Here is a 16,754-nt window from a genome sequence, read left to right on the forward strand (position 1 = left end):
ATTGACATTTATGATTATGTATAGGGCACTGGAGATATACTCAGGAACGAATCCAACTGAGAACCAGCAAATGACCCCAAGCATGGGGTACTAGGGAGCTGTTCAGTCGTGGGATCTCATGAGAGACAAGTAAATGACCTCAAACATGGGGTTCAAGGGCCTGTTTAGTCAATGGATCTCATGAGAAACAAGCAAATGACCCCATGCATGCATAGAATACTAGAGACCAGTTCAGTCAAGGGGTCCCATGAAATGCAAGCAAATAACCCCAAACATAGGATACTAGGGACCTGCTCAGTAAAGTTGTCCCATTAAAGGCAAGCAAATGATCCCAATCTTAGGGTACTTGGGACCTGTTCAGTCAAGTCAATACTTCAAGCATTCAAAGAGAACAGTTCAGTCAAGGGATCTCATACGGAACAAGTAAATGAATTCAGACTTAGATAGCTGTCCAGCATGTTCAGTCCAGTGATTTGGTAGGAAAGCAAACAAGTGAACATTTGAAAGCCTAGGATAACAGAGACGTGTTGTGTCCAGGGATTCTCTGGGGAACAAGTAAATGACTGTATGCATTGTGTACTGTTGACTTGGTTAGCTTTGGAAACAGTTACAGGGACAATGATTATAATAGTTGTTAAGCACTTTGTTACAACAAACAAACAAAATTCAATATTTATTCTCTGTGTAGCCAGTATTAACCAGTATTTTCTGATCTATCAGATATTTCTTCGTACAATGTATTTGCTTGACTTTTATGCCATAATGAGTTATGAATCAAGATTGCTATGAAAAACTGCTGATGTTGCACAAATGCGATTATTAACTCTTAGCAATCAGGGATAGGGGATAAATATCTTTGTGGGATAATGTTATCGTTGGTTATTAGGTTTCTTTGTCCAGGAAGACCAGACTTGAGACAGTGATTAAAGTTCATTACAGCTGTGAAACTAAAGATCACCATGGCTAAAAACAACCATTCAGCCCGAGTCTAATGGGTTCCTCCTGTAGAGTTTGTGGCTACTATGAGTATGATAAGAATGTTGGGGCACAATGACGGCTTCAGCTCAGTGTACAAGACGTTATGGAGCTATAAATCTGCTGGCAACAATCACAGTAGGGTGTGTTGAATCTGTGTACGGATAATTATTCATGGTTATTTGACATACAAGACTGCATACTTCTCATATAACTTTGATGTTATTTGAACTCGAAATATTTAGTTAAAATTTGTAATCTAAGCCGGTGACAAAAGTTCATTGGGATTTGATTGACAAATTTGTCAGCTGACATTATGAACTCATTACCGTGGTTATGTTTATAGTGGTTCATACAGTTGAAATTGTTAATAAATGTTAAAGCCCCTAGTTTGTGAAGCTGCATGTGATCAGCTTGTGATATACCCACATATTAGAGGTATTAATTTGCTCAGCTGGTCAAACTATGCTTTCCATCAAAGGCTTAGTCTCATTTATAACACTATATGTGATATATATAAATATACGGTTACAATCTTACATCGAAGATTATAGTCCAGTAACACTGGCAAAAGGGGTAGAACAAATTGCAATAAAAACAATTTCTGCTGGAACATGTCACTAAGTTGTGTACTTTCAACATATGAAAAGTATAGAAAAGTATCATGAACGATTTTGTTCGAAAAAGTTATTTTTTGTAATGCCAAAACGCGCACATTTGATACGAAAAATCAGATGGCCGGTGTTATTCGCAGTGTTGCCGTAGATTGCGTCACGTAAACAAGATGGCGAACGAACGTACCGTCGCTGGCAGTCCAGCGCAATCTGGGTAATTATTTTCAAACATGTACAAGTTAACTGACATGACTGATGTCTGATATATTCATAGGTTGCATATATTAACCGCCAAGGCGGAGAACTATTGAAGTAGTTGATACTGGACGATAGTTCACTTAGAGCTGTTGACCCCATTCAACGTTGCCAGTCGAAATGTCGAAACACACAAAAACAAGCAGTGAGACATAACTGGCATGGTATTACTTTTCTAATCGATAGAAAAGTAAAAACAATAACAACAACAACACCCGAACACTATAATATTTATCAAGACAACCGAAATAATCTCAAATGTTACCATAAACTGAATCTGTTTGGATTTTCAAACTATGGAAACCAATTAGGACCATTACTTTTTTCAAAATCACCTGTTTTTAGACCGGTTTCATGCAGTTTAGGGGGGTGGGTAGTGCATGAGCAGAAATGCTCTAGAGTACTGAGGGCTCTTTTACATTTTTCCAAAACAATATACAAGCTTCACTTGTGAGTCCTGGCCAGTAATGCAAAACACTTTTTGCAGATGTTTACGATGACCTAAATGTGTGTGTCCTCTGTGGAGACCTGCTTGGAAATGGAAAACCTACATCAAAACTCAGTGAAAAAGGAAGCACAAGCATCAACAGAGCAAGTGCTCTGCGCGAAGAAAGCACACAAACAAGAGAAGGACAATATATACACCAGGAGTGCAGACGCAAACACATCAATAAATTCAGTATTGCTGCCTCTAATAAAAGAAACTTTACGGAAAATGAGGATCAAGACCAAGAAAATCAAACACGATCTTTAAGGTCGCAAGAAAAAGAGTTCAGCTTCCAAACAGATTGCTTGTTTTGTGGAGAGACTGTAAAAACAGATTGGAAGACTCACAGATCTAATGTGATTCCGGTTAGGACCGAAAAGCAGTTCCAGGAAACTATAAAAAATATTTGCTTGAAAAGAGGTGATGAATGGTCTACAAAAGTTCTTGCAAGAATTGAGTATGCTGGCGATTGTTTTGCAGTGGATGCGGTTTACCACAACTCATGCAGTGTGAATTTCAGGACAAACAGAAAGTTGCCTCAAGCTGTAGATAGTTATTCCCCAACACCTCGAAAGAAGCCACGCCAGGGAAGACCGGAGGATCCTGTGAAACTTGCTGCATTCTTGCAAGTTGCTGACTACATTGAAGCAAATGATGATGAACAGGTTACAGTAACAAATCTAGTTTCAAAACTGGCTTCTTATTTGAACTCTAATGAAGAACCCTACAGTGTAAAATACATGAAACGAAAACTGTGTGAACATTTTGGTTATAAAATAATCATTGCTGAAGCAGATGGAAAACCAGATGTTGTAACCTTCCGACACAATGCTTCATCTATTCTGTATGATTTCTACAAGACCCCCCAAAAGTCAGATCCAGATGGAGAGAAGATGCGCCTGATTAGAGCAACTGCTGACCTCCTGAAATGTGACATAAAAGCCATAAGCGGAAACCATCCAACTTATCCTAGCATTGATGATATCAAGTCAACTGAAATTCAACTTGAATACCTGCCACAATCCCTTCGACTTCTGTTGACTCACCTATTTAATGGAAAAGGCTCTGAAGTTAAAGTTGCTTCCATTGGGCAAGCTGTCATACAAGCAACTCGGCCGAGATCATTGGTACCACCACTTCAAATTGGACTTGGTGTCCAAATGCATCACCACTTTGCATCACGATTCTTGATAGACTCGCTTCATCAACATGGGTTCTGCTCATCATATACAGAGGTTAAGCGGTTTGAAGCCAATGCAGCAGCAACAGGAAGTCCTGAAGTCTCACACCCCGAACTTGGGTCATCCCTGCAATTCGTTGCCGATAACATCGACCACAACGTGCGCACTTTAGATGGTAATAACACATTCCATGGAATGGGCATAATTTCAACAGCCACACCAGGGAGAAACACCATCAAGCCAATCACAAGAGGCAATCCAAGCATAAAAGACATTGTAGCAGTTGGCCGAATTGGAATGCATTTCTACAAATCCGACTGGAATGGACTGGCATGTACAGTTTATGAAGAACTTTCATCTTGTAATCGTGAAGAGTCTTCTGACCCAACATCAGCATTGGACATTCTCTGGAAGATTATGTGGCCACTTAAGTCTCCGAGACCCTCCTGGTCAGGTTATATGCAGTCAGTTCACAGAGGAGATCACGCTGGGATATCAACTGTCACCTTCTTGCCTATGATTGATATGAATCCTGGTGACATGTCATGTATATATTCCACACTGAAGTATGTTGGGGCTCAAGCAAGACAACAAAATGTAACACCTATTATCACCTTTGATCAGCCACTTTGGTGGAAGGCAACTACCATTGTATCAAGTGCAACTGCAGATAAAGATCTCCAAGCATTTGTTCTAAGACTTGGATCCTTTCATACAGAAATGTCCTTCCTGGGTTGTATTGGTCACCTTATGTTGGGTTCTGGACTTTGTGAGGTCTTGGAGACAGTGTATGCTCCTAATGCAGTTCCACACATGATGACAGGTAAAGCTGTTTCCCGAGCCATCAGAGGCCACTTTCTTGTGGACACAGCTCTCAATGCACTCCTCTTAGGCCAGGCGTTTGAATATCCTTGGATTTGCAAGTGTGATGATCATATTGATTCAGAACGTACTCCTCAGAATAGATGGTGCAGCACAAAGGACGTGACCAACAACGATCTCAAACATGCAGTATATCTATTTGAACACCTTCTAGGAGGGCAATTATCAACTGAGGACATTTGTCAAGACATTGTCCTAAAGAGAGTAAAGTCTAGACTGGATGAGTACAAGACACAGTTAAAAGATAGAAGAACATCAAAGTTATGGCTGCACTACACAGAGATGATAGACATTTTGCGAAGGTTCATAAAGGCTGAAAGAACTGGTAATTGGGATCTCCATCTTGAATCTCTCAGGGAAATGATTCCTTACTTTGCAGCTTCTGGACATTCTCTTTATGCCAAGTCGAGTCGTTTGTATCTCCAAAAGATGTTGGCTTTGGAAAATACTCATGAAGAGGTCTACAGAGATTTCAAGAGAGGACTCCATGTTGTTCGTCGTAGCGACCGTTTGTGGGCTGGCTTGCCAACAGACCTAGTAATAGAGCAGATGCTCATGCGTAGCATCAAAACTAATGGAGGTTTGACTCGGGGTAAAGGCATTGGAGAAATTCAACGTCTTACATGGGTCTTGTCCATGCCAGCATGTGCTAGTATGAACGTTGCCATGCAGACATTCACTGGAATCTCGTACAGCACTAATGAGCAACACAAGGATGCTACCCAGGCTCGAATGGACAAGGACAACAAGGACATTCTGACAGTGTTATCGTTCTTAGAAGAGAGGAATCCTTTCAGTGATGACACTAGTCTCCGCAATATTGCAACCGGAGAAATAGCTGACAAACCTGTAAATGTTGAGAATGCCAAATATGTTGGACAGAAGATACTTGACAAAATGACTGGAGTGTCCGTTCAAGATTATGTCTTCAAAAAGAAAGACCAAGTTTGTACACTTCACTCTAAGGCATCTGTACAGTTTGAGGGTGATAAAGTACACGTTGATCCTAAACTTCTGTTCCAAAGAATTGTAACCAGTGCAAGGAACATGGGCGAAAATCTGGCATCAGTGCTGGAGTTTGAACTGTGCAACATTCCTCCTGCACTCTTTGAACCATCAGGTCTTCCTCTACCAGCCAACAAAGCTGCACTTGCTGACTCGTTGTGGACTTTATTACAAAATCCTGATTGGCAACCTCCAATACACACGGTCCAGCGAGAATATGTTCTTGATGGTGGAGCTCTACTTCAACGTGTAGTTTGGCCTCGAGGATGCACTTACGACACCATCCTTCAGCTCTACATGGAATATGTCCGTAACAGGTATGGAACGGCGACCATTGTGTTTGATGGATATGAAGCTGGACCAACAATAAAGGATATAGCTCACCTTAGACGGGGGGATGCTGGAGTAGAAGTTAAGTGTGAAAAGAACCTGTTACTCAATTCTAAAAAGGAAGACTTCCTGGCCAACCAATCTAACAAACAGAGGTTCATCAATCTCCTTGGTACAGCCTTACAGGAACAGGGATGTAGAGTGAAACACGCACGTAGTGATGCAGACCTAGAAATTGTCATGACAGCTGTGGAACTTGCAAAGGAACACACGACTGTTGTAATTGGTGAGGACACAGACCTGCTGGTACTTCTATGCTACCACGCTAGTTTATCAGAAGAGTCATCAGAAATCTACTATATGACAGAGGCAAAGAGTAACAGTAAAAAGAAAAGGAAAGTCTGGCAAATAAAGGAAACAAAGCGGAAGGTAGGAGAAGTCATCTGCAGTAACATCTTGTTCATCCACGCTTTTACAGGATGCGACACTACAAGTAGAGTGTTTGGAATTGGAAAATCGTCGGCGGTAAAAGAACTGGTCTCTGACATGTCCTTTCGTCAACAGGCATCTGCATTCAGTGTGGCTACAGAGAGAGAAGATATAATAAAAGCTGGTGAAAGAGTTTTCGTGAAATTGTTCAATGATGACACAGACATAGGTCTGGACAAATTGCGCCATGTCCGCTTTTGTGAAAAAGTGGCAGCATATTCAACATTCGTCGAGCCGAAACAATTGCCTCCAACTGCAGCTGCAGCAAAATATCATTCAATGCGTGTCTACTATCAAGTTCAGGAGTGGATGGGACAGAGGTCGTCGGACATGTTGCCTGAGAACTGGGGATGGGAACTACGAAATGGTCGTCTATATCCCATTCTCACAGATCTGCCACCAGCCCCCGATCACCTGCTTAGAATTATCAGATGTAACTGTAAGACTGACTGCGGCTCAGCACGGTGCAGCTGTAAGAAACATGGTCTGGAATGCTCTCCAGGATGTGGTGAATGTACGGGAGTCAGCTGCAGCAACTCAATGCGTGTTGAAGATGACATCTAATATAATATTAGAGTCGCACGATGCATCACTATTGGCTTCATATCATCATGTGAGGTTTGTTTAAAAACATTTAATTCCGTTCACTAACTACATCCTGTCTTATCAAAGTTTATGTGACGTGACTGTACCTTCTGCATTTTCTGACAATGTTATTATACTGATTTACGTTCGGGTAATATTGTAAATACGGTAAATACTTACACACGTTTAGTTCATACTGTCTGGTGTTCAACATACACATAAAATGAAATGATGATTAGAAATCCCTCGGTAACAGACACATGGATCAACCTGCTGTTATATGTATAAGTTTTATATTACAAGTGTGTGTGTGTGTGTGTGTGTGTGTGTGTGTGTGTGTGTGTGTGTGTCTGTGTGTGTCTGTGTGTGTCTGTGTGTGTCTGTGTGTCTGTGTCTGTCTGTCTGTCTGTCTGTGTGTGTGTGTGTGTGTGTGTGTGTGTGTGTGTGTGTGTGTGTGTGTGTATCACAAATAGGCTGTGCACTTAAATTTAATTTCAGTGACAAATGCCCTTTTTCGTGATAAATCTCTGTATAGTGTGCTCATTCAATCGTCTTGTGACGAACAAACATGCACGTGCGTTTTGGCAGGAAAAATGCAATTTTCGTTCATTATACAGTCCTATACTTTTTGTATCTTAAAATACACATTATATGGATTACAAAACAGAAGAGTCAGCTTTTATTGCAATTTGTTCTAGGTTGAGCTGTATATGAGCTAGGATGACTGGACTATTAGTTTCACCACTAACTTGAGGGAACAACTGCAACTTAATGCAGATGAATTGAGAGACACATGCATCAAATTGCTGAAAAGCATGTGTAAATATCATGCACTTTAGTGTAAAGCTTTTCCAATTTTCACTGATTTTTTATCATTTATTTAACTCGCAATGATATTTTCAATGTTATGATTTTGTTCTGCAATACATCAGTTCATGTGTAAATAGTACCTTAAACAGTATGGAATATTTTGCAAAATTTACTTTAGAATATTTTGCAAGGAGTAAGTGGCTATATGTTGTATTTACACTCATGAGTCTTAACTTTCGATGGGAAGTACACATATGTTAAATAAACTTGTGACCATGTTAGCCATGAAATACTGAATTATTTTATTGCTGCAACTTTAACCATTTTTCTCCCACTAGAACAAACTCATGAATTTGAGAAACTCAACACAAACAAAAATCTTGGTGTATTCATTGATGAATGATAACAGTCTTTTCTTTTTCAAGTTATAGTCTGTTTGCAGTGAAGACGTACCAGTGAATTTCACCTTAAGCAAAAAAGTAAACCAAATACAGTGATATTAAGATTGCGAATCCTCATAATTTTCTTATGCCATCAGCATTTTATAAAAAGTTGATTAACAAATGATCATAGAATAAAATCATTATTGTTGGTGTGTATTACAAGGGGGTAAGCGCAGTACCTGGAACAGTGAAACATGCACAAGCATTACATGATAAGCGTTAACTCAGACAACCCTACGGATTCTCAGTATTTCATTTAATGTGCATAGCCTCTTGTAATACATACAAATAAAGCGATTTGAAACTGTGATCATTTGTTAAACAACTTTTATCTTAAGTTGAATAAAATTCTCAGATTTAAGTGTTCAATGGGCAAAGTGCAATTATGAAGATTTGTGTTAAGACTAACAGCTAGTCTCTGAGATGAACAAATTTAACAGAAAATTAAAATGTTTAAATAAACATTATGATGACAATATGAAGGAGCCCAGAACGGTGGTAATCTAGACACATTCTATGCTTGCATTGGCTGCATTGCATATATTTGTTTCAGGGTTTGTTTTGCAGACTATTTTCTATTTTGCATATGTGGTCATAATGATAACCAGCTGAATGTTATCTTGCATGTATTGTATTTTGTATTTTTAAATAAAATTGTTCAACTTTAAATCATGTCAGAACATGACGAAAACTTTTGTAAGAATATTTTGAGTGGAAGTGAGATCATGATAACCAGTGTGGTCTAATTGTAATTTTGTTGATACTGATTGTGAATTCTTTTTGTTAACATGTGATCATTATCAGGATTATGATCCAGTGTTATGGATATAAAGGCGACTACCTGTTAGCGTGTTCCGATTCCTCACAAAGCCTGTACATGTTCTTTCTGAATGATCTGTCCACAGGAAATATGATATCTAGAAACTTATTCATTAATGCAATCTACATAATTATTCTTAGCAGTCTGGCAAGAATGTTCTGAAAGTCTTAATGGTATGCCTGTTAATCATAGACTGTTATGAATTATATTATTCTACTGACTTGGATTTTCTACTTCTATGCCACTAGAGTCTAAAGGACCAATATATCCTGGTGATCGTGTGGACAATAGCTACAGACAATCAGCTACTCCACAGTTCGTAGTGTAGGGGCTTGACACAAGAGCACTTGATGTGTTTATGACTGCTGATCATTGTGCTGGAGTGTTAGGGATTGGGCGTTAACCTGTTCATGACTTACTGACAATACATGGCAGTATGTGCCCAAAGCAAACATTGGCAGCTGAGAGTGAATATTTACATCACTGTATGTACTGTGCACGTGAGATGAGGGGAGGCGGTGTTGAGAGTCCTGTCTACATGATCCTACTTACCCGTTTATATGACTATATGACAGTATGACAATGTATGCGGCTGCTTGTAGGGCTAGGAAGGGTAATAAGAAACATCTTTTACAGTTTCAGGGTGATGCCCCAGGTCTTTTCTCATTTCCACTTCTTCTTCTCCTCCCCCCTCTCTTCCTCTCTCTCTCTGTTAGTCACCAGCATGAAGATAGAAGAAGTCTGTTTCACCCTCATTTTATTCCTGTGCATGTCATCACCATACCCATACTGATGGGATCACCAAAATGTCTAGTCACTTCAGAATTGGCCATAATATTGATAAATCAATCACACTTAAAGCTGTGTTAAATCCAGACTCACTTATATGTTTAGACATGGTAGCCAGAACATTGCATCACCATGGTGCTGCTTGTTTGGCAGTTGGTCTGTCTGTGTTTGTGTGCATTAGTGTGTCCAGTAGAAGGTTATACGTCTAAGCCTGGTCAGAGGTGTTGTTCCCTTAGGTTGGGGAGGCAATTCACCTGTCTACTAACATTGATTGATACTACTCGGCAGATTACATACTCCAACATGTCGAAGTACTTCTAGAAATATTTGTATAGTCTTTGACAATGACAAAATCTGTCAAATTGACCATACTGACAGCCTATCTCATTAACTTAAAGTTGGTCTACTTTGAAGTGTGTGTAACATCCGATAAATACGCTAAGCCGCTTGTCTGACCACTTTTGACAGGCAATAAATACCTGTTGGTCCACCTCTCTGGATAATTTGGCTATCAGCAATATCGGTTCTCGCAGTTATTGTCACCCCAAGTATGCTGAAATGAGTACAAGTGACCTTTGAGATGGATGTGTGATGTTCATAGCATGGAACATCAGCCCTGTCATGTCATCTGATCCCACCCGGGGCTGAACCAACCCTGACAGAACCCACAGTGTTGATCCTGTGTTCAGTGGGGCACAACCTCTTCTGAGTAACAGGATTACTACTGGCCACACAGTCTGATGGGTCTATTAATCCTGGTGCTACTTGAGTTACCCTAGCTTATCTCACACCATACATAGTTTACTCTGCGGCCTGCTAGGAGTGACACAGACACTGACTCCTTTATTTCTGACCAGTTATCAAGTGTACTGTGCCTGTGTAGTACTTGATGTACATGTATGCTTGACTCCACGTACCATCAGTATTAGGAAACTCTTGCTGGAAGGTGCACTTATTTCAAGTTCTTCACTTCATGATTTCACATCATGATAATTCATGTAAAGATTTGTCAGTGAAACTTTGTGAAATTTACCACAATCTTTCAAGAGGATGCATTCAGAACACTTTGAGTCATTTCAGAAGTATTCAAGAGTGAGACTCCATAACACCAGGATGAGGGAATTTTCAACATGTTCCAAAAAGAAGTAAATATGTGTCCAAATGACAGATTGGAACCTGATAAAGAATGGTATCTTGGGATCCTGCCATAGAGATATATCTACAACAGAATGGAATGAATGTGTTCTAGAAACTCCCATGGGATGTTGTATTTGTTGTATGTCTGCTGCTGAGGTTGTACTGCTGCGTGATGTCCATCTGGTCCAGAAGTCACCGGGACCTGGCGAAGCTGGCCAAAGACCTTCAAGAAAGGAACAATCGAGTCAAAGCTAATGCTGCAACAAGAGGAAAAGGTGCAGCTCGGAGACAGGCAAGCTCTTCAGAAATTGCAGTACTCAGAGAAAAATCCCTTGCAGCTGGTGCTTCTCAGGGGGGAAAATCTAGAGATAGGACCAAATCTGTAAGATTTATTTTGTCTGATCATGGCTGTCTAGATGAAACACTAACAGAAACAGACTTGAGTGAAAATGGCAATCATAATACTAGGAAGAAATATGAACAAATAAATGTGGACAAAGATTTGATAAATTACGAGAAAAGGCAAGCAAACACACACGTGTCGCAACAGATACTGAATGAAGAGAGCAAGATTAAGTCTACAGCCCATGGAAAAGAGCCATCAGAAGAACTGTCAGAAGAAAAAGAAGATGAAAATACCACTTCAAACCCAACAACAGAGCATGGTAACTCAAATGAACCACTATCAGCAGACCCAAGTATTAATGGATCTAAGATGGAGGAAAAGGGTGTTTCAAGACAAATTCTCTTTTTACTCCAGAAAGATTTCATCAATTCTTCCAAGGGTGACCGCAAACAATGTTTGAGTCTGACCGAACTTGAGGGACTTCTGTCCCTGCTGTTAATGGCAAGGTCAGAGGATGCTGGGGACAAGCATGAGAACATGATCAGGATGGTGGAGACCCTTATCTTGAAGCAGAAGTCACTCCATCAAAAACAGGGGCACGAGCAGCATAAAAGAGATGATGTAAACCATATTAATGTTAAAAAAGATAAACTGCCACAAAGGGGATTGATTCCAAGCAAGATTCCAAGGAAACACATAAAGAAAATGTCTCCATGTGTTTTTCCAGAAACAAACACAGATAATGCACAGAAGTATGATGTAGCTATTTCAAATATAGAAAAACGTAATGATGTAGATCAGGAGCACAAGAATGATGAAGGTGAACAGTACCATCCTCAAAACTGTAACACTACAGGGAGCTCAGAGGATGAAGTAACAGCAGATGGACAGCATACAAGGAATGTTTCTGATGGAATCCACAATGCAAATGGAATCATGTGGAGTAATGATGTTGGCACCCTGGATGTGTTGGAGGAGAGGAGTAAGGATGAACAAAATGAAATGAAAGAAAGTCGTTCAGTAAAAGAACTGTTTCCTGTTATGGAAAAGACTGATAGTGTAATTGTCAGATGCGGAAGCTTCATTGGAGAAAGTATATCTACAAGCAAAAAATTATCTGATGTGACACAAGGCAGTGGAGCAAACAAAGTATCAGTGCCTGGTGAATGTTCAGCTGATGACAGTAAAGTCAGTGGAGACAGATGTATCCAGTCAGTGCTTCCAGCAGATGATGTGGCAAGTGACAGCAGTGGGGAAGAAAACCAATGTGACTCAGGACAGGAACAAGACTTGAGGCAAATTTCAAGACATAAGAAAGAAGAGATACAACATCTGCGAGACATTTGGAAAGAAAATGGTCATGAATCGAAGATTTCAGGACAGGAACTGGAGTTCAGGCAGATCTCAAGACAGGAACAAGAGACTTGGGGGAATAGTGAGAATGACTTCAATGGGGAAGAAAATGGTCATTCAGTGGAACATGGGCAGATCCCAAAATGTAAAGAACACTTGAAGGAACACAACAGGCGCATCAGTGGGGAAGATGGAAGTCATAAGACACAGATCATAAACTGTCAACAAGTGATGAAAGGAGTTTGTCAGAGCAACAGTGATTTGGAAGAAAATGTCCGTGACTCATCAATCTCAGAACAGGAACAACTGATGCAGATCTCAAGATATAAGAAAGAATGGAAAAAACAGAGTTATGACAGTGAGGAAGATTACTCACAGATCTCAAAATATAAAGAGGTAACTACAGAGGATTGTTACAGTGACAGCAGTATGGAAAAGCATGGTTATGACTTAAATACCACAGAACAGATGTTGAAGGAAGAAAGACAGCCTGAGAGATGGAAACTGCTCAACAGTGAGGATGTTTCTAAAATGTCATTATCCTGTTACGGAAGTAAGTCTTCACTTGCTGGTGATCCACTAGATTATGGTGAGCATATGTTACAGAGTCCTAATGTGTTGTCAGTTACTCCAGTGCCTAAAAAGACTTCACAGATTGATGATTCAGGGACAACAGTCTCTTCCATGTTATCAGTGGATAGTAGTTTCAAGGCATCTCTGGCAGACAAGGTTCAACATGCACCTACTAAAACCTGTCTCAGAAACAAACCTGCTATTGGAACTCACACAAATCATGCTGAAATGAGACATATTTCAAGGGGTACAAATGACACCTTGTCAAGCACTGATAGCTCTCACTCATCGTTCAGTAGGAGAGCAAACTCAAGACAGTGCCAGATACATACAGACACAACCAGTCAGTCATCAACACCAAGAGGGAGCAGGTTTATGAGAGCATCACTGAGCAGGAACGATGATGAAATCAAGCATGGTAATAAGGATGGGTATTATGGTCCTGAAGAATCCTCTTCCTCAGAAAAACACTTTCACAGTAATTGCTCTGACATTGAAACTGAAGCATTGATAAATAGCAGACTCTGTCTTGAGAATATGTCGAGGAGCAAGGAGATGTACTGTAATGGTGAAGTTCTGATGGAGGGTACAGAAAGTAGAAGCTCCCAAAGTGAGGAGACCTATCATTGTACCTGTCATGGATGTCTTAGCTCCAAGAGAAAACAGCAACATTTTATCAAGCTTAATGGAAAGATACCAAGCTCTAAACCTAGTGGCATAAGATGTGGAAAGTCAACTATGGATCAGAAACAATATCCAGAAGTCTCCACACCAGGATGTACAAGACCTATGGAGTTGAAAAACTGCTTTTGTCCTGGAGATACGCAAACCATATGGGAAGATGGCCAGTCATTACAACCAGGAAAGGAGGATCAAGAGAGCAAACACAAGATAGATCATTTGTCAAGGCCTACAGTGTACAAAGATCCAAATATTTTGTCAACAACTTATCCTTGCTGTAACTATATGGCCAAGAAGAAATCTTCAAAATGTTTCAGATTCAATGAAGAATCTGACCAAAGTGTAGATGATGCCAGAGATTGTGGAAGTAAATGTGACCACAGTTGGAAGTGGTCTTCTTTCTCAAATAACCTTTCAGCAAGGGTATCAAAACATCACAAATCTGGCCACAGTAACATAAATTCTAGGTCTGTTAGTGCAAATGGCCACAGACTTAGTGGTCAAATGTGGAGACAGGGCACATCTACACAAGTTTGTAGGGTAAAGTCTGGTAGAGATAAGTCTTCATGGTCAGAGTTGAGTTCTTGTCATTGTACCAGGTGTCTAGTGGAAGGTTCAGATTCTTCACAGGTTTCAGAGGTTGAACAAAACTCAAACAGTCAAGGGTTGTCAAGACTATCTAATCACTCACCTAATGAATGTTCAAAATATGATTCTTTCCATGTACGTGAAACGATGTATCCAAACACTTCTCCTCAGCATGACATTTCAGAGACATTAAGTTCTGATCTGGATCATGTAAATTCTGACACATATTTACAAAAATACCCTAGACATATAGTAAAGCCATCTGTGCATAGAAGGGATAAACAACTTTCAGGTGCAAAGCCCTACAAACAAAAAGGCCATAGAGTTAACAGGTCTTCTGAGCCTACTGGCTGTAGAAGTAATGGCCATCTGTACAGAGCAAACTCCTACAAACAAACAGGCCTCAGAGTTAAGAGGTCAGATGAGCCCTCTGTACCCAGAAGTGATAAACACCTCTACAATATGAATTATGACCCTGGGCAGTGTGAGACAGCTCTTGAAAACAAATATGAGACTGATAGCAAGTCTGGCATGGAAAATGTACCAGCAAACAATGAAACAGGAAGTGGTGATCAGCTGGTTGATGTTCAGACTCTACAGGACATCCTGGTTGACTTTCAGCAGCTGTTTGTTTGTTTGTTCAGAGACTACCAGCATCTGGAACAGGGAAAGGTAGACAATCTGTGTGAGGAAGAGTCTGAAGTGTCATCTGAGCTGGTGGAGACCTCAACTGGAGCAGAGAGGATGGAGAGTCCAGAGTCCTCTTTAGAGCAGCTGGACTCAGAGTTTGACAAAGTGCTAGCGGACATGAAACCGTATGTCCTCAAACTACCACACAAAGCAGGTGAGAGCTCATTATTTTTGCTGAACATCAACAATGAAAGTCTTCAACTTCTGGTGTAAGGGTAACCATTTTCATGTTTTTCTAAATGTGTCTCCTCTTTAAAATATTGTATATCTGCAAAAGCAGGAAATATACTATATAGGCCTACAAAGTTAGTTGAAACCATAATGAAGAAATATACCCATTTTGTCAGAACTGCTTCTTGCCGGTTCCCTAGTTGAGTTCCATAGTGCAGCTGTATGCATAATATGAAGTTGGCATCCGTAATACTGAGGACCCTTGTATTGTTTCAGTCCACAAGACTCAACTTTGTCAACGTGTTCAGTTGTTCATATTTATCCCAAGAACATGTGCTGTTACTGTTTTGATTACCAAAATATTGAGATAAATCAGGTTCAAATGGAAGATATATAACCCCTTTTAACATATTGCCCATGTAGGTCCGGGGTAGAACTTGTCTTTAACCCGTGCTTGTCATTGGAGGCCACTAACTGGGTTGCGTGGTCAGGCTCACTCACTTGTTTGACACACGTCATTGTATCCCAATTGCATACAACTATGCTCATGATGTTGATCACTGGATCTCAAGTAATTACAGACTGACACCATATAACTGTAGTATTGCTGAGTGTGTCGTTAAACAACAAACCAACCAACCAATGTTCTTAATATATCAATGTTAACAATCTAAAGCCTAACAATTCCTGGCTCATAGTCTTATAACTGCGTTACTTGTACCTCAAGAAAACAAATGTATCTATTTGACATCATGCCATGATAACTGGATACATGTAGACAAATGATAAGGATCTAAAGCCATTTACAGCTTGAAGTGTTAATGAATCTCTCACTAAGCAATGCTGACCTATTATTTTCAGCATGTTTGATGTATAGCATGTTGATGGCCAGATCCCAGGTTCATGATTGTGTGCTTGGTTTCTCATCTGTCAGCTATTGTCCATGTACTGTCTCACTTCATTAGCCACAGGGACCCAGAATTGTTAACCAGGGACTTCGTAACACAGATTTATGTCATACAATAAGCCTTTAATATGAAAAAATAGCCCTCAGCCAAATTGTTTCAAAGAGGGTCAGCACAGTCTCATTGTCCTTCGTGCTGCGTCCAACAAACAGGACAAAAGCCTTGTCTTGTCACGTAATGACTTGTCTAAGCTGTTGAGGTAAAGTTATACACTTTTATGCTTTTAAGTAAACTGCCTGTTTTTGATTGTAGGACCATATTGGGAAAGTGTGAGAAACATGTTATCATGCTTATCAAACCCTGAAAATACGAAAGAAGTAGTACATGTTTGATATTGTTTCATTTCTGTGCATGGCAACAGTTAGGGTAACTCTTATTTATGGTTTTAATTTTCCCTTTTTTATCAAGGATGTCATAAAATCACATGCATTAAGGCATAACTATGAACAAACATTCATTGTGTTTGTATTAACGTACCTTTAGAAATAAATAACATAGGTGACACTATTAGAAAGTTGTCTTTTCATGTGGATACAGAATGCTGTCTTCCCCCAGTGTTAGACTGTGTGCAATCTACTGCAATTC

The 16,754-nt window shown here is 39.9% G+C and overlaps 2 protein-coding genes across 4 annotated transcripts in view; both read left to right on the forward strand.

The window, feature by feature from the left end:
- LOC137285156 (centrosomal protein of 112 kDa-like) overlaps nt 1-16,754 on the forward strand; it is a 66,500-nt gene that overhangs the window by 24,896 nt on the left and 24,850 nt on the right. For 2 of the 3 annotated variants that reach the window (XM_067817385.1, XM_067817383.1), the window contains exon 2: nt 14,988-15,187. In XM_067817385.1, the coding sequence (XP_067673486.1) occupies nt 15,088-15,187 (100 nt within the window). In that variant the 5' untranslated portion in view covers nt 14,988-15,087. Of the gene's footprint in view, nt 1-14,987; nt 15,188-16,754 lie in introns of those variants that run through there. The other variant, XM_067817384.1, reaches the window with a different exon arrangement.
- LOC137284009 (uncharacterized) lies at nt 10,975-13,478 on the forward strand. Its single transcript, XM_067815670.1, has 2 exons — nt 10,975-13,230; nt 13,374-13,478. Exons 1-2 carry the CDS (start codon nt 10,975-10,977, stop codon nt 13,476-13,478), a joined length of 2,361 nt encoding a protein of 786 aa, XP_067671771.1.

Source organism: Haliotis asinina, chromosome 5, assembly GCF_037392515.1.
Source record: "Haliotis asinina isolate JCU_RB_2024 chromosome 5, JCU_Hal_asi_v2, whole genome shotgun sequence".
Lineage (NCBI taxonomy): Eukaryota > Metazoa > Mollusca > Gastropoda > Lepetellida > Haliotidae > Haliotis > Haliotis asinina.

What these genes read in the sequence shown, in the direction of transcription:
- LOC137284009 (XM_067815670.1), top strand. Translation starts at nt 10,975, where the DNA reads ATGTCCATCTGGTCCAGAAGTCACCGGGACCTGGCGAAGCTGGCCAAA. An exon ending in AGGCATCTCTGGCAGACAAG is followed by an intron (nt 13,231 to 13,373) that starts GTTCAACATGCA and finishes ATCGTTCAGTAG; the next exon opens with GAGAGCAAACTCAAGACAGT.